Source organism: Clavelina lepadiformis, chromosome 6 (assembly GCF_947623445.1).
Source record: "Clavelina lepadiformis chromosome 6, kaClaLepa1.1, whole genome shotgun sequence".
NCBI lineage: Eukaryota > Metazoa > Chordata > Ascidiacea > Aplousobranchia > Clavelinidae > Clavelina > Clavelina lepadiformis.
Window position 1 is genome coordinate 14859168 of NC_135245.1, and position 25680 is coordinate 14884847.

Sequence of the window (25680 nt, forward strand, 5' to 3'; positions counted from 1 at the left end):
CTAATTCTTTTTGTTTGAAGCTGAGCATAGTTGGTCGCTTCCCACTGTGTTTGGTTATCGCATGACAATATCTAAAAACCAATTACCTGTTAAAGTAATCAGTTCCGTTGTATTACAATTCATAGGTCTAACTATTTTTTGGAGCTGAAAACAAAATGCCCCGATATGTTTATACCCTCTGCATGGAGCTATCCAATCTACGATATACCGTAATAACATATAACAATAATATATAATATAATAATAACATAATGTGTATATACAGAATCTCGAAGGCATGTTGGCAATGAAACAATGTCGTGGATCAACAGCATTTAAACAGAACTAGACAGCTGCGCCAAACTCAATTTCGACATAACAATCCATATCTATTTTGAGTGTCTTGTGTTCTTTTTGCCACTGTTTCGAAATCGAAAAAATTAAATCTATATCGTAGAAAAATTTTGTTCAACCATATTCTTTGATGTTGATAATAACGTTGGTGCATTTAATGCACCGCATTGTCACGTTTTAAATCAAAGTGGCCGAAAAGGCCCCGCTTTCTATTCGTCTTTGAACTTAGAACTGCAAAAGCTTCAGATAGCCTGCTATGCCATTCTTTTTTATTGCGAAGCTATACTTTGGAAAGTTTTTCGATACAAATAAAATTATATCTATACCTGCGGTTCCATTTATTGTGGGGAAAAATGTGATCAGCGTTATTTCTGGCACCCAATACAGATGATACTGATTAATCAAATAATTACCTCACGTTATTTTATTAATTTATTTGAAACATTAGCCTAAGTGTTACATTCGCCAAAGGTGAGTAGATGTTGATCCAAACAAGATATTTAATTCCCTATGATATAACTATAAACGCTTACAGATTATTTCCAAATGCAAACTACATGTAAAAGGTGTAACTGTAAAAGGTAAACTTTGCTTCTATTATTACCCAATTATCTTCTATCAAAGTACCCAAGCGTGCGCCGAGCAATCCAAATCATCGTGGTATTACGGGCAACAACGGTTGAAGCTGAACGGTCTTTTTCATGCATGAAACGGGTCAAAACATGGTTATTAATTTATTATCAACGATGACTTCCAACCGCCTCTCAGATTTGTGTGTGCTTCATTGCCACCGTGAAAGGATCAACGAAAAAAAGATTAATCGAGTTGTATAACGAGCCTACCTGGAGGGAAGCTACCATACGACGATGATGATGATGATGACCTGGAGGGAAGCGACGAATGAACTTCTAATAACTTAGTGGTTGTAAATATTTGTTATGTGTTACATTTGAATTTCTCTGAAGAAGTGCATTGAATTAGTTTGTCTGCTAAACATATCTTGTCGTGTTTTCCTTCCAAAGTCGGTGTCCCAAACTCAATACTGTTACTCGCTTGAAGTCAAAATATTTTTCCCCTCAAATTTAACTAAGGCTACAATATAAAAAAGATTTTTGCCTACATGCTTATAGCAAATTTTTAAGACATTTTGAGACGACTGTACGGTATACTTTCATGTTTTGCTTTGTGTTTTATGAAATACTTTGTGCACAAATGTTGTATTTATTCTTTTCCAAAACATGTCAAATGTCCTATAACTTTATAGAAAACAACATATATAATATAATTGGAAAGAAACCAACTTGCATTATTTTGTCAAAAGTTAAAAGCGCTGCGTTCTTCTGGAAAATACATTTAATCAAAAATATAACTTAGAATACTTCAAAGTTTCAAACGCATTGCCGCCTTTTGCCGAAACTCCACAAGTTTCTTTTCCATTATGTCCGAAATGATGGTTTTAATGCAGTTTATTTATTTATGGCCTATAAACGACAACGTAAACTCGCATTTATTTGTTCATTATCCTTTCAACAAAGCACGTTTCATATATTCAGAGGGTCAATGGAAGCTTTGGCGTGGATAGCAATCGATATATTGTTTTTCTTAAAATTATGCGATATTCAACATGTTTCGGAAAAGAATAAATACAGCGTGTCATAACCTTGAAACTCAAACACTAAATTCGAGCAACTTAGGCTTTATTAAAAACAGAATGGAACAGACCTAAAACAAATAGAATCAGTTAGGCGAAACGTGAAAGCTATATAACACTTATATATACGAACTTGTACTATTAAGCAGCCGACACTGCGCTTACTACTGGAATGACGTTCTACAGTTCTATTTAAGGCGGCGAAGCAATTAAGGAGGCGTGAGGCAAGGCGTAAACAAAGGAATTTTAATACATTGGAATGTCACCACACAGCGTGTGTGCAGAAAGTGTATTGTACTGTTTATTTTTCGCCAAACTGTGCGGAGCGAAAGTTACGATGCTAACCGTTGTAGTTGTAGCTTCATAAAACGTACAGCAAAACAATAAAAGTATACTATACAGCCGTCTCAGAATTTCTTTAAAAATTGCTACAAGCATGTAGGCTTGTAAACTACTATATCGGCGAATTGTATTACTACAAACATAGGGGGAAAATTCGGTTATTTCTTACTTTCTGTAATTTAGTGTCGCGTTCCTCAGTTTCCTCGTTCCGTAAATTAGTTTTGTCCGTGGAACTTTCGTTGACTGGTTTCATTCGAGGAAAAACTGAGTACACTGCAAAAAGTTTTGTTTAAAAATGTGTCATGCAGGATGAAATTCTGCCTGTGATTGTATAAAGTTTGTTATTGTACGTTGAGCATAACTTGTTTTATTTCAGTTTGAATCACCAAGATAGAGTGTTTTTTGGTACGTTAGCTACCCGACCCTGTAGCAGATGTATTCCCATCACAAGGTCTATAGCAGAAGTGCACAACCAACCTGCAAAAGGATTTTAAGGATCTGTAGATTGTAGAAATCATGTATCTTACTATGAAATCCAGTATGATCCTAATTCCTAACCTAACTTGAACTTCTAACTCACAAACATACTTTACACAGACTTCACTGACGTCATTAGATTCTTTTCGAGTTATAGGCTGTCGAAAAAATCTTGCCACCCCCCAAAAATGGCAGCTGTAACTTGGAATTGGTCTATTGATTTATAATAATTTTTAATAATCTATTTTAATTTAGTCTGTTTATGTAATGCTTTAAAACTACCTTTTAGAAACCATGTAACTATTGATTAAATTATTATTGAATACTACATAAAACATATTTTAGACTTTTTGATTTGAAAACTTAGTTATTGGAATATCATTTATACTTTAAAAACGCTGATAATAATGAAACGAATCAGAATACAAGGTGTAGCTGGTATCAGCCCGAACCAAAATCCAACTGTTAACGTGGGTAAGTAAAGGTATGAAACACTAAATACATTGCCTTTGCAGTGTTGTCATGTTCCTATTTTTTTTTAATTGGTGATGATGATTTAATAAAATAATAATCAATCTTTTTACATTTGTACTTGCAGTGCAACGGCCACCAGGCATTGTTAATCCGGTGACAATTCATCCATCCAGTATGCGCATGCAGCGACCTCCACAACAACAGCAGCAACCATCCGCCCAACCGGAACCATATGATCCCATTGCTCAAGTGAAAGTAATTCTTCCACAATTAAAAGAATCGTTAGTTGTAAGTATTTTTTAGTTTGTTGTGGCAAGATTGTCTTATATGTGATATAAACTTTTTACACTCCCGCCCATCATACTAAAATTGGTGCACAAAACATTTAGGTAATTTGCCTAATCTCTGGAAAGCTTTAAAGGGGAAAAACAGAAGCTCAAACAGTAATAATTATTTAGCATTAAGTTATTACTAAAACGCTTTCAAACTGTTAATAATAATTAATGCAATCAAAAGTGGGAAAGTAAACTTCGTAAAGCCTAAAGCAGATTTCATAGACTTTTGTTACATATCCATCTAATGAAGTTCACCCGCAGAGTTTATCAAAACTAATGTTAAACTATCCGGATATCAGTTAACCGATTAAAATATTAAATAAGGCTATTTTAACTATTTCATGATATTATTTATTTCAGCTATTATTATTATTGATAAGAAGATTGATTATTAATATCATTGCTACTATTATTATAGCTATTTTCTGATATCTGAATAAAATTATGTTGGTTAACGAAATTCAAAAATAAACTAAAAAAACACAAAACTATATAGACCTTAAGAATTTGTGGATTTTTTGTTAACATCTGTTTTTACAATCAACATGTTTTTTACTAGAAGTCAAGGTAATAATCATTCAATCATTTTTTTTGTAAAAATTGCGGTGGGGACGAAAAAATCAAGCCAATTGTTATTATCATGTGCTAATCAGCTGGAATAATGTTAAGACCTGCTAAAAAATAATTAAGGTAATAAATGTTGGTAACAAAAACTTCAACACGCACGGCCACTAAACCCATAAAAAGGTTGCTTTATGCTTACCGTTTATTATCTGGATAGCTACAGCTAATACAAACATTCAGATATATTTGTTATGTGGATAATAAATATTATTGATATTCGAACTAACCACAATGAAAACGTTGGCAAAATTTGAATTTAATTTTTCATCAGTTTTATAGCAAACATTGTATACTTTCACATGTTTTAACCTCCTCCATGAAACTCTACTGTATGTATATCTAAAATTTTCTTTCAAGAGATTCATTTCATTTCAAAAGATTTTAGATAGAGCATATTTCCGGTTTGTTATATTTCATTTTGCAGAACTTAATGACTGTTGGAAGCAAGAATTTTGCAGGTAACAGGGCAGTTGATGATATGCAGTAAGTGAAGATATGTGTGGTCGGATTTATCTGGTATACCCCAACCCAGGGGCGGGCAACATACGGCCCGCGACGGGATTTTGAGCGGCCCGCAGACAGTTTCCGGTCTAACATGATAATGTGGCCTGCGGCCAAATTCTGCCGCAATCCCTGTATTGCGTCACTAAATAAGTCCAAGTTTGCCAACCTGAGAAAGATGGCCATGAATCTACTTGTTCTGTTCGGGTCTACATACATTTGTGAGCAAACATTTTCGACCATGAATATTAATAAGACAAAGCTGCGTTCCAAACTATTCATGAATCCGGCCCGCCAAGTACTTTATTTTCTCATATCAGGCCCGACGACCGAAGAAGTTGCCCGCCCCTGCCCTAACCTATTTAGGAATTATATTGTGTAATTAATCCATTAATGCAATGTACAGTACATGATATATAACATTATTAACATTGATGGCAAACATCCAAAAACACAGGAAAGGATTGGATAGCAGCAACATACCTCCTTTTAACAAATGCTTGGAAAACTTCTACACTTTGTGTGATCAGCTTGAAATTCAACTAAACCTTGGCCAACAACAGCTTTCTCAAACTTTAGTTGGCATACACAACACTCCTCTTATGACTGGTAGCATAAAGTCAGATGTCAAAGACCCTCAGGTACTGAGACAGTATAATCTGGTAATTGCTTGTTGCGTTTGTTGGATATTTCCACTAATAGGAGATCTTTTTCTAGGTTTATGCAAATTACGTGAATATTGTTGAGAATCAGGTTCGCTGTACAAAGGAGATCCATGAACTTTTAGCAAATTGTTGTAGAACATTATCTGAGCAACAGGTGAAATATCCAACTGGTTGATACTTTGACAAAGCAACTTGCTTCATGAGGAAAAATATGTTCAAAGCCACAGGCACATTTCCCTATGTGCTGTACAACCACATATTTTTAGTGCTAGTGCTGTTTTTCCAAAATGAACGTATGGTATTATTGTGCTCAGTACTTTAGCCGTACCAGTGAAAGCGTTTCCTTGCCAACATACCGAGTCAAGCCTGCTTTGTGAGTTCTTCTAGATATTACTTAAATGTTAGATATTTTCATGTTGCAGCAAGTAAAGTTAATTCGTCTGTAATAGGTTATTCATGATCTAATCTGATTGTGGTAGATTGGAAAACTAAGTAAATATCGAATCAACTACTCCTACAAGGTAATCTATCTTCATTAATTGCTGTAAGGTCGGCCGTGCTAGTCAGAAAATACCGTTTTTTGTACTGCAGAGTTATTGTGTTTTTTTTTAAATTTCGGAATTGCACACAAAACAATTTTCATTTAACACATCCAGATCACTGCTGATGGTAATTAATTGGACGAGGCTTTCAATGTACTCTGTCGCCTAACGAAAATTTAAAATGGTTATTTGACATAAGCATTCAGGTATGTGGTCCTGGCTGGCGAAACCACATTTTGAAAATGGACCTGTCAAGCCTCAAGCTTGCTGAGAAATGTTTTTTGAAATAATATGCAAATTCTGTATTACTTACCATAGTTTTATTAACACAGCTTAACTTTCACCAAAAGTACGTTTTTATGATTTGTCATTGATGATAATTCGCAGATAACCGCACTTTATGCAATTTTGATGTTTATAACCAAATACACTTTAACAAATCTTTCTCATACCCAGCCGCGATATTGCTTGTGATGAGCATTAATAGTTGGCTTGCCATACATATGTTTCTCAAAAACATGCAATTATCAGTAACATTTTAATTTTGTACTGGGTTACGTAGTGTGCATATTACATGTTTACAAAAATGTTGTTTTTACAGAATGCAGTGCAAACACTAGTTTTCTACTTACAACCTGTTAATTACTGTATATTCTGTTTTGCCATCCTGAGATAATAACCTGACATTTTATTTTAGTCAGATTCATCATCATCTAATATTTAGTTTCAAGTGAGCTGAGAGTGATAACTACCACTACACTGTACAATGGATGTTATATTTCAAAAACAACTCCTAATAAACACCAGTAGTGGTGCTGGTTTCAACACAGCACTCATACAATGTACAATACATGCACGGCAATTATTATATTCAGTTTATTGCAAGCATACTATATTAAACTTGGAACCAAAGGAAAAACTTTGTTATATCAAAGTGGAAAGTTATTATTATCTATCTCAATCTCAATCAGGCAAAATTATGTTACTGCAGTGATTTCCAAACCACGTGTGAGAGAAGTGCATCAAGTCTGTCATCATGTTTGAACACTCACAGTGCGTTACTTAAAAGTTTTCTTTGGGATAAAATGAAATATCTATGTAATTTTGTGGTTTAAAACTATCAGCATTATCTGCTTAAATGAAAATTTGTAACATAAATGGATACTTGAAGGTTTACACAAATCACAACATGCAACAACTTAGACGTACGAACAAGCTATAATGGTTATATATATAAAACGGGTCATGGTAATTCTAAAATGTTTTGTCTGGTCAGGCCATTATCCTTATTTTTCAGTGTTCACTGAGAAAGTCCATATATATTTAATGCTTGTACAAAAAATTATTAAGTGAATAACTGGACCAGGTTCCACAGTTTTTTCCACTTTTAACATTTTTAAATTGTACATGACTGGATTGAAAATCATACATCAACCACCATCTTCTTGTGCACATCCAGTGAAGAAACAACCTAAAATAAATGCCAAGAAAATGTTGCAAGTAATGCAATTCAAGCTCACTGTTAAAAAATACAGTATGTAATTACTAGGTAGCAATACACAACATCAATAGCAATGTGCTAATATTTGCAACAGCACGTGACAAAGTTTAGGCATAATATGGCATTAAAACAACATAGCCATTACACATGTTACGCACAAAGTACATATTAAACACCTACACAGTAAAACGTCTGATATCACATACTATACGTTTCAACTTGTGCTATACATATTGTATTCAATGTAAATGTAAACTTACTGATGCGAACTCATCAAAAGATATTTTCCCATCGCCATCTTTATCTGCATAGATTATTGTTTTATCAACAATCTGTTGAAGTTGTTGATCTTTCAGATTATTTCCGACCATCATTTTCAAAACTTGAAATAACTCACCGTTTGAGATAAACCCGTCGTTATCAATATCATATATTCGAAATGCAACTGTAAAACCATGTCATAAATTGCAGCTTTTTACGTATTATTTATGTGGATTTGAAAACACAGCACAATTACAACATACACAAAACCTATATTTTCATATATTTAGTTTAACATAAGTACAACAAAGGTGGATACTTACACTTAAGCTTTGACTGTTTATCTCCTTTAACACTAAATTGGGAAACTCCTTCAATAAACTCTACACATAAAATGTAAGTCAATCATAACAGTTGGCACTGTTGTGTCAATTTCTTGAAATCATAGTAAGCAATTGGTACAACTGCACAAGTCGTCTGGGCAAGCAGTTAAACTTAGATTTGTTTCCAGAGATATTTCTTTTACCCTCACTATCCGGCCAGTGCTAATTGTTGACCTTATTACCGTCAAAATATCATTAAACAAATCAGCGGTCCCCAACCACATAACTCTGTGCAAATGTCTCACCAGATAGAGAAGAGTTTAGAAATGTGCCATAGATGATTGAAAAGTAATGTAAAATAATATGCCTAATACTAATAGTACAACCAAAACCTTACATTACACCATCATCAAGTTTTCTTTTGAACCACAGCTTAAATTTACTTTGCAAGTACTGTATAAAAGCCGTTTGGTCAAGAACAACATGTAAACAAATACGAAAAAGGCCAGTCACTTCGAACGTACGATACTTTAAACATGCTGCCTGAAACTGAATCATGATATAAAAAAACGTTAGGGATCACCATTTTAGATTACTATGGCAAAATATTATATGGGCTGCAGGATAATGCTGCAAACTTGAAAATTTCTTGTTACCTCTAAAATCCACTTCTCCATTTCCATCTTGGTCAAATATTTCAATAACACGTTGCACAAGAGGGTTTTGCTGAAGTTCTGGAAGACTCATAAATTCATCAATGCTTAACGATCCAGAGTTGTCTAAATCAAGCTTACGAAATCGCTTTCCGAGCCGTGCTATCTCATCTGGGTCGACTTTAATAAATGAAGTACAATTTAAACTTAGGTTCTATAAAATGTGATCTATAAAAGGTGGCCTGCACATAGTTTAAATATCAATGACCTAATTCAAAAATTTAAATATTAGACTATTTATAATATGCACTTACAATGAGAGCACATTTCCATTGGCATTGTAAGATCATTTCCCTGCAAAAATTTAGGAGCCAGATAAGTATAGCTGAGAGGCACAAGTAAAAAAACAAACAAGGATTGGTGATAAAATGTTATTTATCATACACTCGACTCAAGTTGGCATAGGATACAACCATAAATAATAAAAGCAAGCAAACTTGTTTATGCTTGGCAAAAAGCTCTTTACTGGTAAAATGGAATCATCGTTCTTACAAGACAGCTGCAGACATTTGCATTACATAAAAATCAAAATCTCACTATAACATCTTTCGTGTGCATCAACAAATAACGTACTATCTAGTGAAGTCTCAGTACTATTATTTATTACCATTTGTCAAGCAATTATGTATGATATTTTGTAGTAAGTTGATAATGCTTAACATATGGTAAACGCGGTTTAGTTTCCATGTTAAACAAAAAGTTACATAATTAAATGCAGCTCAATAGCAATGATCACATTGTTAATCAAGATAGTGTATTACCATTTTAAAAATGAAGGTGATGACATTAATGTAAGCGACAAAGGTCTTAGAGACTCTGCAGTTAGATTTGCAATTACCTAATGCCACAAAAGCTAAATGCTTACATTTATTATGACTTACAAAATAAAACACACTAACTAACCTACTGATACAAAAAGCGGTCTAAAACTATGAGAAATCAAAAGGTACAATAAACTATCGTGCAAGATGATCATTTTGCTTATGTTGCAGAAGTGGACATATAACTTGCTCCTGGCTCACCCATCTTTTAAAGAGTTTGGATGGGCAGGGTGATGCAGAAAAAATGTTTAGGATATTCGTGGAACCGCCACGAAAGTATTTGCAGAAACTGTAGTATAACAACTGTCTATAAAAAAATTGATAAAACAACAAGGGGTCAAAAAAGCAACATAGTTTGGGATTTGGTTCTTGAAGACAAATATTTCAAGAAACCTGTTCAGATTGTTGTCTAGAGTTTTCGATAATATCGAATGATATTTCTGCTCATTACAAAATGAATGCTTTGCAATGGTTAGACTTACAATGAGCAGAGGTGGGCAGTCGGTACTTTGCAAGTGCTGACGTTCACGGTGCCGGTACTTTTTGTGTAAAAGATGCTGCTACAAACGCAATGCTATAAATTCGGCACTACAGTACCGCGATACTGCCCACCTATGTCAATGACCAACAAGGAACCAATAGGATTTACAGAGTATAGTATTGGAACAAGTTTATTACGTTAAGTGAAATGTAGTGTATACATACATGTTATATATATATAACAAATAATCCATGGTTGCTAATTTAACTTTCTGTGTAATATCCAAGAGAATACACTACTGGCAAACATAAATTTCAATATATTGGTTTATAAATATTAATTTAATATTCCAGATTATGTTTCAACATTACCATCTTGATTAATGCCTTGTTGAACCTTTTCTCCAGTTAATCCAAGTAAAAATGTTCCCACACAAGTAGCAAAAATAAAGATCTGTTATCGCCAACACTATATACTAAAATAAACTTCTAAAAAGTATAGTCGGAAATAAATTTATGCAACTCACTATATATCACAAGGAAAACACTCGGCAGTGCTGGATAACTGAAAATTTTTATTGTACTTTAAAAAAGCGCCATGGCCAAAATCACCCCAGTTGACATGAACTGGAACAATCTTTATGAATATTATGCCAACCTAACTTTGCAACCAAGACCTCTCTCCAAGTTGTGAGAAGAGCAAAATAGCAATCAAAGAAAAATTTTAGCAGACATAACTAAGTTCAGTATCCACCATTTATGCTCACGGACAAAAACAGCAATAAATTTCCAATTCCAGTCTGGCCCACTGGCATTTAATCCAATGCCATATACCTATTAGTTTAGTAGTTTATAAATGCTAACTAGTGGTAAAAGGCTGGAATCATTCACAGTGTTTCCCTCGATTGAAAATAACCATTTTGTAGACAACTCAATCTAATTTAAGTCATTCTGACTTCAAGGAACCACAGAGCCGATATTCTAAGATGCCACTATTTTACCAGAAAATATTTATTAACTTTGGCATAATTGAGTCATTAGGCAAAATGCACTTTCAAAGATTTTTACGGATTTTGTATATATAACAATGAGAAAGGATGAAACCCTTGAAAACCTATATTATTTACAGATTGACTTTTTTCGATTATAAGTTTAATGTATGTAAGTTGTAACGAAACATTCAGTAACAGAAATGCCAAAACACCCCTTCATTCATTGTGTTTTTGCCTTAAATGTGGGGGACAAAAATTATGTTAGCGTTGTTGGTGGTCTAAAACATATTAACAGCAATAATAATTACTACAAATAAGACAAGTAAATATGGCAAGGCCTCGAGGGTAAAATGTACATTACTTTCCGTAAAAAAATGCTTCTCACACTAATCTTGGATCGTTTAATGAGGTATTGGCCATAACACTGTATCAATCGTCTAATTCAAATAAAACATAATGCTTTGTAGCATTCCCCATATACAGTTTTTGGATTGTTTTAGTTGAGGTGTGTTGACAAATTTTAAAAATATACAAGTGCGTAATAAGTGTATAAAGGTTACGGAGCATTTTCTTAGACTATTGTAGGCCTATTTGTTGTGTTATCAGTTACTGTAGCAAAAAACAAATTAATTTTTCAGCCATTCAAAGATCCAATTTTGAAAGAATGGCAGTTTTCGACGAAAATTCATATGCGCAAAGATACACATTTTTGTGTGATGGGGTTCACTGAATTCTTGTTTATTTATTATCAATTGGTGTGAAAAAAGTTCAGCATGCATGTTTATGAACCTCGCTGCGCTTTCCACAGTGGTCCAGAGATGCCTCATCAATTAGTTAATTGTAGTGCTTTGGCCAAGTACAACTTCATAAAAACATTTTGTGTGTACTAGGCTAGTCATTATTAATAATTTAGAGTTAAGTGATAAGAGCTTCAATCAATCGTTTTGTTTTTCGTCATCAGCATGGTGGGGACATAAAAACCAATGCCAGTTGTTGTTAGCAATTAGCATGTACGAATGCCTGAATGCACGGGAAAGACTGAAAAGTACCGGTAGGCGGTAGCCAATACACACAACTGCACAGCAGTAAGGAACATAAACAAACTGATTACATTTTCCAGTACAATCTTCCAAGGTTACCGATAGTTAAACAAACTTGTAATAAACTTAAAATAAATCTGAAAACAGTGACCAATACCCAAAATCATAGACATACCCCTCAATAACCTACGATCTGAACGATAGGTTATCCCCATAGATATATCCCCAGCAGCAAAATCGGTCAAACATAGCTCGAATTTCATCAGTGTTTCTCTACATGCTTTATCTTTTTAAAATTCTGGTCTCTTGATAATAAATATTGATACGGTTTCATCCCCTTTATGGCGAAAAAAATAAAAGATACTTCTGTGTATAAAATGTTCCTTAGAATTACTATCACCGACAATAAATAATTGCAACCATGCGTGACAAATTTTACGTCATAAAGAAACAAACAACCATAAGCTTTTCACATCTTGCTGTCATCAAGCATCACAAGACTACCGTAAGTCGGAAAGTGATTAGGAGCAGTAACCACTATCTGCCAGCTAGTGCGAGCTAGCACACCAGTTAGTGCTAGCCTAGCTGGTGTTGCAGTTGCTAGGTTAGTGGACAATAGGTTAGAATCTAACCTAACCGTTAGATGGTTTCGTGTAAGCTGCAGGGTGAAACTGAGCTAAGCTGAATGTTTCGTGTAAGTGAGGTCATGAACATCCCCGTACACTATGAAATACATTGTATATATAGGCTTTAGCTATGTACAGATAGCCTGTGACCCTTTATATATAAATTGTAAAGGTGCTAGCTATTTCACCGGAACTGCATTCCTAGGTCACACAGTTAATAGTTCAACATATATAGATGGTGATATTTTGTTTTGGGTTAACCTAGAGATACCTATTTAGGCTTGTAGGAGTGAAAAAACTGCTCAGTCTAAGCTACTCTGTTTATATCCAGTGCCAGATTTACAGTGTAGCAAAAGCAGAGCATTTGCTACGGAGCTTTTGCAATGGGGCCTCGCGTTAAAGCCGTTTTATAAAATAAAAAAGAATGAAAAAAAAAAAATTTATGAGAAGAATATATAAGTAGCATTGACTGCACTAAATCCCAACCAGTGGTTTGTGGTTTGTATCCTTGCAGGGTCCGCAATGATTTTTAGCAAAAATATTTGTCAAACAGTTTTCAGTCACTTAAGCCCGTCAGAACTTAAATCCCCAGTCACTTAAATTTGCAGAAACAACACACTGGTTTTATATGGGCAGTTAAAACTTCACATAAATAATTAAATCTAGATTTTAATGAGATTATTATGACATAACATTCCACAATTATTATTTTAAATATCATGTCCCCACTTTATATCACCTCGTAATAATGGTATGTTAGACAAGCATCATTTAATTTTTAAATTTCCAACAGTTTGATGCAATAAACGTGAAACAATTGCGTATTTAAATGCCATATATTTAAAATAATTCTTGTTTTAATTTTGACGTGTACAACTATGGTATAGCAATAATGTGTGAAATTTGTTATCAAATCGAACCACACCTTCGTGAGCTGAATGATATCCCAAGTTGATTCCGCAGAAGTAGTGTATGACCGAAATTTTCATTGATTGTTTCAAAATAACTTTTAAATAAGCGGTATATATACTTTTGCTGACACAGTAACATTTCTTTAAATAGTTCTACAAAAAGTTTTACACATTGTGTTAGTGGTTGTTTAATTTGTTTTGTTTTCGGCTTATCTTATAAATAGGTTGTAGATCTATGTTAATACTAATTTCACTTACATTTAAAAACAGGTTGGGTCCGCATATGGTTTGGTGGTAACAAAAGCAGTTCACCGAGATAAAAGGATTTAGAACAACTGATTTAAATCTTTTGCCTTCTTAGTGCACACTTACCATGCTTTGATAAAAATTGTAAAGCGACAAATGGGTTTTAGTGGGCATGCTAACCCAGTCTACAACGAGGCTAGAACCATACTTTATGCTTCCCACGGTCAATGGCATAAAATAAACAATATATACGATAATTATTTGTTAGAAAAACGCCATAACTCTTCTCGTACGCTTGACTATTGTGTCACATAGTATGCAAAGTTAAGGAAGTGCTGGCTTAAATCAAACAGAAATTTGAAAAGCAACTTTATAGGACTATTTCTTTGTCACAGTAGCAATTCTGACGTCATAATGGCACCAAAAATTATGTCACAAAACAAATACGTCACTAGCATTGCTTATTTGCAACATAGAACCATTGTGCCGGCCAGTATATTACACATCTCTGTTCTAGACATTGCGCATTCAAAATTTTTTGGGGAGATTGCTGCATAGATTTTTGACCTTATGGTATTCGCAAGTCTTATTCTTGTTTTTAAGTATTTTAGGAAATTAATTTCCTTTCGAAATGGATCTGCCTTTTTTAAAAAGAAGCAAAATTTCAAGCGTTCTAGCCCATTATTTTGTTTACATCTAGTTTACAAAGTTTTCAATTTTTACTGGGAAGAGCCAATGAATCATAAAAGCACTACTGCATGATTGTCCTTGCACTTGCAGTCCAGGTTAACGTAGCCATCCTGAGTTATTAGCTTAATTTAGTGCTGCCGCTTAAGATTCTGTTCAACTTTAGATGTATTTCTGATAAATCAATTCTAGTTCTTTTTTATTTTTATTTTTCATCGCATTTAGCTGACACAAGATTGCATAGCGTGGTATATTGTTTACAATTTATGCTAATTGGGTTGGCTTGCTGATTTTATGGACCGGTAATGAAAGTTATGTCCAATCGGACATTTTTTCATATAATTCCAATGAAAGTGGCTTGCAATAAAAATTGGCTATTATAGTTCATATACCTGAACAATTTACATTAGAACTAAAAAATTTATAAAATATTGCTGTTTTACAAATATAGTTTTGTTGAAAACAAATTTCACAGTTCATACAAGCTACCACTGGCAACAAAATTAATTGCAATAAATTAGATTATTAAAAGCTTTTTTGTGTTACAGTTATTTGCAAGAATACAATGCCTGTTTTTCAGGTTAAGACATATTGCAAGTGGGCACAGACTTATTAAGCTGGATTTGAAAAGTGGAAGTAACTTCCTGTGAATTTTGTAAAAGAAGGTTTTGAAAAGTGAATTTTGAGACATGGCGGCTGTTAAAGATGGGTACTTACAAAAATATTGTGAGTATATTCAGCATTGTAATGCATAATATTAACATGATATACAATAAATAAAAAATATGTCCCAGTTCAGTTGTTGTCCAACACTATGTTAAATGATGTTCATTACACTGTAGTATATTTATCATTTTGTATTTACTGAAAATTGTCTTCGGTTGATTTGCTACAAAGTTAATATTTCAGCATCAGGAATTTTCAAAGGATGGAAAAGAAAATACTTTGTTCTTTACAATGACGGACATTTTGTTATATTTGATTACAAAGGCGGTACAAGAGCAGCAAGCTACTTAGTTTCTCGAGATTGTAGAGATATACAGGTATTGAATATGGTGATAATTAAGTATTATGTTTATTATTGTTTATGGTGCAATAAAGAAATATGTAATGCATTACGCTGTTATGCATACACGCATGCATCCGGAGTTAACATATCATATTTGTTTAGCAAAGCGCAAAAGATGTATTTTTTGGTTTTTAGTTTATTTATTTTGTTGATTTATTTCTTTGTGTTTCATTATTGTAGGTTGGAGCAGGGATTCAGGCCAAGGTGCCCCATCTGCCGAATGGTCAATCAATCGACTGTGTATTTCTGTTTATTGCACGAGATAAAAGATTTCTTTTGTTAGCCGACAATCGAAGAGAGTTGGAGTAAGTACTTCTAACCTCATACGGAGAAGAAAATTTGATAATAGGGGGAATTGTGAGGTTCATTGGTCATGGATATCAGTCTTATCACTTCAACTATTGCAATAAACGTATTGTTTTTGTTACTAGCTCATGGATGCAGGCCTTGAATAACTGTAGAGCAACGAGCAGTTCCGGGGCTACCAGTACTGGATATCCTGCCATGCCTATTCAACCCCAGTATCCCTCCACTTCATCACACCCAGGGGTCATTGGTGCCCCAGGTGGTTCAGTGGGATATAATAATTTTCCTGCTGCTCCACCGAATAACATGCCTTACTACAACCAACCCTCTGGGCTTCCTGCACAGCCCCCACCATATACTGGTCCTCAACAAGGCAACGCCACACTTGGATTTGAAAACCTAACCCTTGGCTCATCTCATCAAAACCCACCTTACCCATCACAAACAGCACCTGGTTATCAGCAACCTCCTCAACCCCCAACTCAAGGGTATCCAGCTAATATCCAGCAGCCTAGCTATCCCTATGGTCAGCCAATGCAGCCATATTCAGGGGCGCCCTGTCAACACCCTCCTGGTGGCTATCCAGCGCAGGCTTATCCCCAGCCTGCTGCGTATGGTCAACCCAGTAGCCACTACTACAGTCAGCCTCAGCAAACTCAGGTTTATGCTCAGCCCCACAAATCTGGTGGTAGTGGGCTTGGTGGGTTAGGTGGTATATTAACAGGTGGCGGTTTAGGTGCTGCATTAGGAGGTGTAGGGAAGACAGGAAAAAAGCACAAGAAACTGCTTGGCGGAACCGCAGCTGCACTTGCAGGTGGGTACGTTCTTCACAAAGCCACAAGACGGGGATCGTGGGGGTCCTGGGGCAGTGGTTGCAGCTTTGGAAGTTTTGGAAGCTTTGGTTCCTGTGGCAGCTAGTCTTCATTTATTGCTGTCTGCATGTCTTTCGTTTACTGAGCTTATATGACGCTTTGTTTCGGGAAATTCTGGTTATTGGTTGATTTTATGACAAAATATCTTATCAACCTTTTGTTTATTATGTACATGTGATAATGATAACATTTTGCTCTTTATTTTGCATGGTACTTAACTGTATATAATTATGTTGTTCATGTTTATTTGAGGAATACTTTTTGCACCACTCAAATTTTTTTAGTTACCTGAATTGAATTTTTGCCTAAATTTTGCTTGTTGGTTGCTAGTTTCTGCACTTAAATGCACTGTCATATTGCGACATTTCATATGTTGAATTTTTATTTACTGTACACAATAAAAAGATATGGCACAACGATTTCGCGGTGGTTGTGGCTTAAGACAAGTGCAGAATTACCACAAGCAGGCAGCAGCTCAACAAGATGGACTTTCCAGGTGGACTGCAATCAGCTTGTAACTGGATAACAGAACAGAAAGCATTAGTAGTCATGTCAGAATAGCATTGTATCAGTTGGAAACACAACACAGCACTCTTATCGGATTAAATTTGTCAGTACAATGTCAAATGACGTAAACTCGTTTTTGGTTAAATATCACATTTTAACAAATTAGCAGTTAGTTAAACACTCCCCCCATCTTACTACGGTTATGCTGATAATAACAATTAACAACTAACCTATGTGTGAGATTACGGTAATTGGGTTTGCGTTGAAAAATAATTTTAGCTTTCCTGTAAATATCCCACCTAAAACACCCACCTTTTGAAGCAATTGTGGCCAAGAGTTAGTGTTTAATACAGTAACACAACAGCACACAGAGATTTACGATTAATGCTAAGTCTTGTCGCACAGCAATGAATACTTCTGAATCTTGATCTCTGAAAATTGAACCAAAGTAAAGAAAACACAGCAAGCAACACAACCAGTTGACAATAAAAACTTCACAACATACCTAAACCGAGGTCATTTATGCGATCTTCTTGAGGAGTAAACTGCATGGTAGTTACTTTCGGAGTAATTTTCGCAAATTTTTGCATCTTTTTTTCCCTGGGACTTTTTATACTCTTCTTCTCACTCATCATTTCATGGATGCCTGGTGCTGGGGATGATTCCGGAGCAGGGGGAAGGGGATTTGGAGTTAAAGGAAGAGGAGTCTGTGGTAATGATGGAGGCTCCTGATATGATGCCGGAACTACCACAGACAGCGAAGAATGGGGAGCAGTTAAAGATGAATCTGTAAATGGGACCCGTGGGGTAACGCCTAAAATCAAAAAAAAAAATTAATGGTTTTGTATTTAAAAGTTGAATCTACGGTTACCTAACAAATAAAAAATTCCTCTGTCCTGACACAAGTGGGAGCCAATATTAATTTTATATTTACATGTCTCGTATAATTACAATCACAAATGTAATCTGCCCATACAATAACCTGGAGACTTTTCTGATTCGTTGTTGAGATAATTTTGGTCAGTGGTTGGTATGGATTCTTCCTGTTAACAATTAAAAACACTTTAAAAAACAAATCTACTTTTTAACTGGAAGTTACACTTGACTAAGCATTGTTGCTCATACCTCAACGGCTGCATTTAACAGTCTATTGACTCTATCTGCAGCGCTAACACCAAAGTTGCCGCTTACATTTAAACTAGGCGGTAAAGGCTCTGGGCTATTCCATCGAGTTTCTTTCTCTGTGAACATAAATTGAGTAAAATAAGTCCCTCTCAATACACATTAAAGCCATAAACTTCACTTTAAACCTAATAATAGAATGTTTCTGTTGCATAAATTTCAATACTGTCATAAAAATTGTTAATAATGATAATAATATTCAAGATTACTAACTAATTCATATGAAAGGTAAAAATTTAATATTAAATTCTAATAGTAAAATGGGCTCACTACTTCCACTTTATATTTTCATCAAACAGATACATTGAAGTATACTTTCAACAAACTTACCCAATGTTTGTCGACCTTTCAGGTAAAATGGTGAAGAAGTTGAAATACGAGGAAGCCATGGACTCACTGATCCCAAACGATCCAAAGCCGTATCTGGAGATTGCCTCTCACCCCAAGCTCGTTTTGGTACAACAGGTACCGGCAGAAGAAGTGATCCACGTTTTACATCTTTTGTTGGCACAGTAGTGTGGGGTCTTTTAATCAATGCTGCTGGTAGATGCGCATGAGGTTTGTTGGCAAAACCATATGACGTGTTTACCCTTCTTTGTTCGTGGGCAGGACTTACTCTAAATAATAACTTTATCAACTTTTTGTTATATAGGGTACCATTAAAACGTGGTGTGACTAAAGTTTTACACACATGTCGGGACGAATGCTATTTTCAGAATCGTTTAGAAGGATTCTTTTCAATTTGTGCCGACTTGTCAACATTGCATCTTCCTGATTTGCAACCACTTGTCTAATTTCATCATACATTGCTTGATAAAATCGCTCTTCTTCTTTGTCCCGATACGCAGGTGCAACCTATTCCACACATTTCACAGTAAATATTGGTATTTGCTGACAGCGCATTCTCTCCCGAGTCGGCTCTTTAAGTCTTTCACATCATGTCCGTGTATAAATAACTAGGTACTGTATATGTAAAAGTCACCAAAGCTGGTAAAGTATAAACAAATGAATCATGATATAGCATACAATGCAACGTTTTTAAATTAACAATATATGACATAACACAATACAAACCCACTAACCAGAATAAGTTGTAACACAAATTTTCAAAAAGTTTGCCACCAAAACCTTGAATAACTTACACCCATGAGGCTACTGCCAACCCGACTTTCAATAGCTTGAAAGTTATCTTCCACAGCATTTGGAACATTTATACCACCGAGAACACATTCAGCTAGATAACTTCCAGATGTACCATACCTACATCATATATTTCCTTAATGCCAAAATCGTATCATGTACAGGATGGCCCAAAAGTAAAACCTAATCGATGATCTGTAATCCTTATGGTGTTTTAAGCAACCCTTTATTGATTTTGGTATATCAATAGGCCTACGGTATAAGCACTTTACTACAAGTTCTCTAATACAGCCACGAACTTTTGCATTCCATTTTGGCTTACCCAGCAATCTTTCGAATTTCTATAGACATTGGATAATTTGTCCATTTGCCCCTCACATGATTACGTTTTCGTTCATCTGGAGGTTTAAAATACTAAAAATGAAAAGTAGTTCAGAGACAGATGTTACCACTTCAACTGACTTAGTTTTCTTATATTTTCCAAAAAGTAGTTTATGATTGCATGTTATAGCAGCCAGCAAATTATAATAGTGATTAATGACAGCATCAAAACATGTCTTCATTTGTATGAGGACCTTTCATGCCAGATTGAGTGACAAAACCCACAAATTATGATTTAAAACTGTTTGTGTCAGTACCATAGCGAATTTATTTCTATAAGCATACCAGAGACAATTGTATAATTAAACAAATACAACTAAGTAATCTGACACAAATGAAACAAGTGCTTATTGTTCAATGATTTTACAAAAACAATCAACCTGTTGTTTCTTGCAAAACAAACAATAAATGAAATGGAACAACATTGTTGACTCGTTACTCCAATAACGTACTTTTGTCCAGTAGGTGTTTAAAATAAGTAATTGCCATACAAAAAAATGTTACTTAGAAAGTAAATTTAAAAGTAAAATTCATACCAAATAGCAGACATCATCTATGTGTTATTGTCATTTAAATGTATATATAAAAAACTTCCATATTAGTCATACAAAAATATATAAAACATTTTTTTCACATTTTTAATTTCACAAAAGCAAACATCAATTCACTTGTCACTAGATAGACACGAGGTTGACTTTCAAGGTCATATTACTCACAAACTAAAATATTTTCTTGGACAAGTCAGGGCATGATTACGACCACAGCAGGTAGTAGCCTACTACACCATCTGCCATCTAATTAAATATTATATCTTTTCATAACATCATTCTAAAATGTTATACATGAGTACTTGCAACTGAGTTTAAAAAATCATTAATATTAACATACCATTTGATCTTTGATTGGAACTTTTAAGCCAATGAAACCAGCATTTAAAGAGTGCATTGGATACCTTCCAACTGAGCTCTGGTAACAATATGTAAAACATGCATATTTATAACGCCAACTCTATTTTTATTTAGCATTATTTGAATTATAACTAAACGGTGCTTTTACAATTGAAATTTATGGCATGGACAAGAAATAAATTTTAATAGAAAAGTTTATTAAAAAATTGTCCAAATCCAAATTGTCCAAGTCATCAATTGACATTGCATGGAACACTTGAATGTATGTTAACAAATTAAACCATGTTTCACAGGCTCAATTTCCTTAACATAACAGAAAACTAATCTGTCACAATAAGCAAATGTACATAGTATGACAAACTTTTCAAGTCAAACGTATAATTTAGGCACCGTAAGATTGTCTGCAGTACATTACCAAGAGCCACTTACGCGATGTGGATTAGAGTTGGGAGCACGAGCTAACTTTACAACATGACCCCTATATAGCGTTGGTGGAATTGTTGATCTCCTTTCTTTTGGAGGCAAATAACCTTCTTGAATAAACTAAAATAGCAATAACATACACATTAAGAAAGTGTTAAAACAGTGCATTAAAAGTATTACTTAAACATCAATTGCCAAATTGGTAATTAAAATAATAAATTTTGATAAATATGTAGCAATTAATTAAAAATGTTTAAAAGAAAATGATTGCTTGGCCAATGGAGATTTTTTTGACTACAAAACACATAATTTCATTTCTACCGCCATCAGCAGAGTCCAGGGTCTCTGTAAGAAGTATATGTAAATAACTATAACTTTGCAGCTAACAGTGAAGAGCTCTTTTGCTCAATGTCAAGTAGGTAAAGCCATTGAACAAGGTACTCATACTACCAGAAGTATTAAACTTTGTTCAACTTGTTTGAATAACAACGTTGGATAAGAAAAATATTATGCTTAAGAACTAGCTGACTTGATTTGTTAGAAAATAAATTTTATGCAGTGAAACATGCACAACCAAGAAAAGGGACATACACAATAACAAAACACAACATGAAATTTATATTTGTATTGACCATATTACCCCTCCGAGATAGAGACCAGTCATGTTCCTTGGTACATCCATTGTAATCAGATTATCAAAACAAATAATGAACAAGACTAGTTCAGTGTATTACAAAAGAATTGCCAAACAATCAGTAAACCGAGTCCTGAACTAAAACAACTTAAACTTCCTGCTCTAGTTACGCTAAATTTGTTATAAATACATTTAAACACAATGGCCTACTAGTTAAATACCAAAATAGCAATTCATACAAAATGCTTTATGTTCGTTCATCTTATTTATTATAGCAATATAATATCACACAGCTAATCAGATTGGTAACTTATATCTGTATAATTTTCAAGACAACTGAAGAAATGAATAAAAATAACGATAGCAGAAATAGAATAAATTATTGCATTTGCATTTGTAAAACATAAGCTAGTATTTGCAAGATTTTAGAATGAAGTTGATACTTATACTAAATTATAAAATTAAACAACCTACCGGAACATTTGTTTGTAAATTTCAAAATCCTAAACCAGGTTTTTACAAATAATATACGTCAGAAACTTTTTCATCAATACAGTATAAGACAATAATATTTAACCATCTCAAGACCAAAACAAAGTTTTGTTACAAAAGGTATTTGGAATGCAATAAACTTTTAGTTGGTTGATTCGGTTCAAATGCTCAAGTTACCTGAACACTTAAGCCAAAATCTTTGCATGATTTACCTACGTAATACCATTCCTAAAACTTAGTTTTTACAAAGGCAAACTGATAACAATCATTTTTCACTTGCTTTCAAGCAGTGAATGGAACAGACCATTTCAAAACCTTATGTTAATATATGCATTATAGGGGTACATGTTTATTGTCTGATAATTATGATTGGTCCTTAAACCTCTTTGAGCCAGTAGGACTAATTAGTCCGATGGCATACTTTCAGCAATTTAACAAATTGTGCGTTTTCTAATGCAATGAAAGTGTTTTACTTAATCGCTTCGTGCAAGGTTATTTTCTTTGCTTGGAAGATTCAAAAAGTGTCATTAAACATGTCTGAAGGCAGAAAGTTTTGCAAAATTATATTATTTTGTTGGAAAAACTAAATTTCTACTACACGTTATTAATAATTTTTCGAGAAAAAAAATACTGTGGGCAGTATTTATTGTACTGTAGAATAAATGTAGGACTATTTAATCTCATTTGATAATGAGCAATAGCAGCTATCGATGATGTTTGAGCTAAATGCGTTTGTTGGAATAAGTTATGGATCCACTTCTGTTCAGATCCCTAATTGCATTTTGTTTGGTAAAGATGGTTTTAAATTTGATGATGGTGTTGAACTAAAACCATTAAATATTTTTATGAGCACACCAAAAAGTAGGAGACCTGCTGCAGTTTGTGATTCCACAAAGTGTATTTTACAAGAAACAGAAAAGACATGTGTTCTCAGTAGAAGTGAGGAAATGAAAGTTTTTATTGGTATTACTACTTTTGTGAAATATTGCATTGTTTTCACTTTGCGCAACTATTGGAGTCAAGATCCTAGTCTTGGTAAGAGTTGTAGTAAATATAATGTCTCAAAGCCTTGTCTTGTTGTCAAACGTAAATATATGAAAAAATCAGCTGTATTGGTGGTACCAATTAACAGAATACCTTTTATTATACCTTTCCTAGTTTCAGGTAGAAATAATAACTTTCGAAATTATTCTCCGTCTGTCACAAAACGTGTTTTTAATACATAAACTATATTTTTGGTGGAAGTTGAAAATTTAACAATATGTATTTTAATTTTTGTTATTAGTTTTGGACATAAGGTAACTATGGGTAGAAAACCAATTGGGCAAAAAGGAATGTCTGCCAAGGAAAGGAAATAAAAGACTATAAAAATAGTAAATGGAACATGGAAGAATTTAGAAAAGACAGAGAAGCATTAAAACACGACAGTGAAGCAAGGAAAAATTATCTGAAGAAAGACTGTGAAAGAAAAAAACTAACTTTTATTCAGAAAAAAAGCAATTTAATTGTAAAAATCAATCAAGGATATAAGAATCGCTCTTCCTTGAACAGATTTATAAATAAATTGAAAAAACATCTTTCACCAGGCCCAATAAAACAGGCTGAAGCAGTTACTCAACTTGCAAGGTCTTTGAATTTTAAGTTTGTGTCCCTTTTTCCTAAGAGTGGTGGAACAAGATGCCAATGCAGATGCATTTTTGCAGCGACTTGATGTATCTTATGTGCTACCAGGTCAAAATAACCAAGTTTATATAGGAAGAAAAAATGGTAAAAAAATATTCGAACAAAATCATTTCTTAATGTGGACAGTTTCATTCAATTTGCTCACTTCATTCATGCAGGATTCTTCAGATGAAGCAATTAACAACATAAAGTTTCCGCTTTGTAGAGGTTTATAAAACTTAACAAAACAATAACACAAAATAAAAATATCTTTTAAAACTTTTAGTTTTGAAAATATGTCATCATGTGGGTATGAAGCCTGGTCATGCCAGCATAAAATAACCTAAAAAAATTGAAATATCTGTTTCAACTTTTTTAGTAATTCGTCCGTCACAATATTGATTTTGAAAGACGCCCATCATAAAATCTACTGTATCAAAAGAATGAGCCTTATGCTTACTGTGTTATCATTGGTTACATGTTCAAAATAATTTTTTTACAATAAACTTTTATTCAGTTAAGCACGTGAATCATTTTTACTCAGTGTTCATTCTGTGCGGTAGGCCTACATATGCACACCCATATGAAGGTCAGTTTGTTTTACATAGTACGAGTACCTGTGTGCTAGCCCAAATGCAATGTCTAAAAAAGAGACACTAATTTCTTCCAGAAAAAAATGGAGAACTAAAGTGAATTTTCAATTGCCATGGTTTTGCTAAGAAGTGGTTTGCTTTGTGCGACGCCGGGGCCAAATGAAATTTACACCGCTTGACGTCAAAGATCTTCCTGAAAGTAACTTACTTGGAATGCACCCTGGATTTTACATGACCTGATCCTGAGAACCGCAGGCTACACTGACACAGTTTAAAATACAAAATAGATAATAATCGGTCCAAAGATTGTCACAAAACATGCCCAGGTTTTACGCAATTAACAATGGTTCACATGATAAGTGAGAATAAAAACTTAGAGCCTAAAGGCTTCGCTGTACTTGTCCGTTGCCGTCTGGATACAGATCTGGCACGTTTCGCTTAATTTCGTTGTGAACTAGTAAATAGGGAAAATGGCATTTTAAAATAATGCTTGCAATTTTTTCCGCAAAATCCATTGTCTGACTGAGTTGAAAAAGTAAACAAAGCTAGTGGTTTGTTACCTCCGTAGCAACCATGTCCAAGCACAAATTGGACTACTATGTAGGGGGAATTACCAGCAGCGAAACGACCGGAAATATTGTAAATGACAATTCAATAATATTGTATCACGTTTAAGCAGTGGTGGGATTCGGCCGATTAACCGATTGTTACTGGCTAATTTACTAACATGATTTATTTATTGTATTTTTAAAACCTATTTATATATGTAATATGTACAAATCATATTGGAGGATACAAAAATAAACATGTTCATTCTTCGTACAGTTTCTGTTCAAATATGTTTAAACCGCGTCCGTGTTGGACTCGCTCTCAGGGGGAGGCCTCTATACCTCCATTATTAATCGTACTACCGTCAATACTACAACATGCGTTTGGTAGATGCTCCAGTGTTATCCGTGCATATAT

General features: G+C 34.2%; 4 protein-coding genes across 8 annotated transcripts; 2 read left to right on the plus strand and 2 right to left on the minus strand.

Moving 5' to 3' along the window:
- The first annotated feature begins 3119 nt into the window (after positions 1–3119).
- LOC143462118 (mediator of RNA polymerase II transcription subunit 29-like) lies at positions 3120–5771 on the plus strand. Its single transcript, XM_076960161.1, has 5 exons — positions 3120–3277; positions 3402–3565; positions 4661–4719; positions 5195–5378; positions 5455–5771. Exons 1-5 carry the CDS (start codon positions 3211–3213, stop codon positions 5575–5577), a joined length of 597 nt encoding a protein of 198 aa, XP_076816276.1. The 5' UTR covers positions 3120–3210; the 3' UTR covers positions 5578–5771.
- Positions 5772–6706: 935 nt separating this feature from the next.
- On the minus strand, positions 6707–10552 carry LOC143462119 (calcineurin subunit B type 2). Its single transcript, XM_076960162.1, has 6 exons — positions 10416–10552; positions 8997–9036; positions 8686–8862; positions 8030–8089; positions 7706–7890; positions 6707–7415 (listed from the first exon to the last, which is right to left on the minus strand). Exons 1-6 carry the CDS (start codon positions 10416–10418, stop codon positions 7368–7370), a joined length of 513 nt encoding a protein of 170 aa, XP_076816277.1. The 5' UTR covers positions 10419–10552; the 3' UTR covers positions 6707–7367.
- A 3178-nt stretch (positions 10553–13730) lies between these two features.
- LOC143462167 (uncharacterized) lies at positions 13731–17211 on the plus strand. Its single transcript, XM_076960218.1, has 4 exons — positions 13731–15271; positions 15455–15588; positions 15795–15919; positions 16046–17211. The coding sequence occupies exons 1-4, from the start codon at positions 15235–15237 to the stop codon at positions 16836–16838; spliced, it is 1089 nt and encodes a 362-aa protein (XP_076816333.1). The 5' UTR covers positions 13731–15234; the 3' UTR covers positions 16839–17211.
- LOC143462166 (uncharacterized) lies at positions 17159–25273 on the minus strand. Of its 5 annotated transcripts, none has more exons than XM_076960212.1 (12): positions 21974–22747; positions 21340–21453; positions 20891–20968; positions 19944–20035; positions 19624–19741; positions 19173–19336; positions 18812–19098; positions 18425–18540; positions 18282–18342; positions 17805–18113; positions 17612–17730; positions 17166–17310 (listed from the first exon to the last, which is right to left on the minus strand). In XM_076960212.1, exons 1-11 carry the CDS (start codon positions 22013–22015, stop codon positions 17687–17689), a joined length of 1425 nt encoding a protein of 474 aa, XP_076816327.1. In that variant the 5' UTR covers positions 22016–22747; the 3' UTR covers positions 17166–17310; positions 17612–17686. The 5 variants fall into 5 exon arrangements, with proteins under 5 accessions (XP_076816328.1, XP_076816327.1, XP_076816331.1 ...); XM_076960216.1 differs by lacking the exon at positions 21974–22747 and adding an exon at positions 24923–25273 and having other exon boundaries at positions 17167–17310; XM_076960215.1 differs by lacking the exon at positions 21974–22747 and adding an exon at positions 24739–25273 and having other exon boundaries at positions 17167–17310.
- Between the last annotated feature and the right edge of the window lie 407 nt (positions 25274–25680).

What these genes read in the sequence shown, in the direction of transcription:
- LOC143462118 (XM_076960161.1), top strand. Translation starts at nt 3,211, where the DNA reads ATGAAACGAATCAGAATACAAGGTGTAGCTGGTATCAGCCCGAACCAA. An exon ending in AGGGCAGTTGATGATATGCA is followed by an intron (nt 4,720 to 5,194) that starts GTAAGTGAAGAT and finishes CCAAAAACACAG; the next exon opens with GAAAGGATTGGATAGCAGCA. An exon ending in CAGATGTCAAAGACCCTCAG is followed by an intron (nt 5,379 to 5,454) that starts GTACTGAGACAG and finishes ATCTTTTTCTAG; the next exon opens with GTTTATGCAAATTACGTGAA.
- LOC143462119 (XM_076960162.1), bottom strand. An exon ending in AATGGAAATGTGCTCTCATT is followed by an intron (nt 8,863 to 8,996) that starts GTAAGTGCATAT and finishes CATTTATTAAAG; the next exon opens with TCGACCCAGATGAGATAGCA. An exon ending in TAAACAGTCAAAGCTTAAGT is followed by an intron (nt 7,891 to 8,029) that starts GTAAGTATCCAC and finishes ATGGTTTTACAG; the next exon opens with TTGCATTTCGAATATATGAT.
- LOC143462167 (XM_076960218.1), top strand. Translation starts at nt 15,235, where the DNA reads ATGGCGGCTGTTAAAGATGGGTACTTACAAAAATATT. An exon ending in TGGGTACTTACAAAAATATT is followed by an intron (nt 15,272 to 15,454) that starts GTGAGTATATTC and finishes TTAATATTTCAG; the next exon opens with CATCAGGAATTTTCAAAGGA. An exon ending in GACAATCGAAGAGAGTTGGA is followed by an intron (nt 15,920 to 16,045) that starts GTAAGTACTTCT and finishes TTTTGTTACTAG; the next exon opens with CTCATGGATGCAGGCCTTGA.
- LOC143462166 (XM_076960212.1), bottom strand. Translation starts at nt 22,015, where the DNA reads ATGGATGTACCAAGGAACATGACTGGTCTCTATCTCGGAGGG. An exon ending in GAAATTCGAAAGATTGCTGG is followed by an intron (nt 19,742 to 19,943) that starts GTAAGCCAAAAT and finishes TATATGATGTAG; the next exon opens with GTATGGTACATCTGGAAGTT. An exon ending in GAAAGGTCGACAAACATTGG is followed by an intron (nt 18,541 to 18,811) that starts GTAAGTTTGTTG and finishes TTATGTTCACAG; the next exon opens with AGAAAGAAACTCGATGGAAT.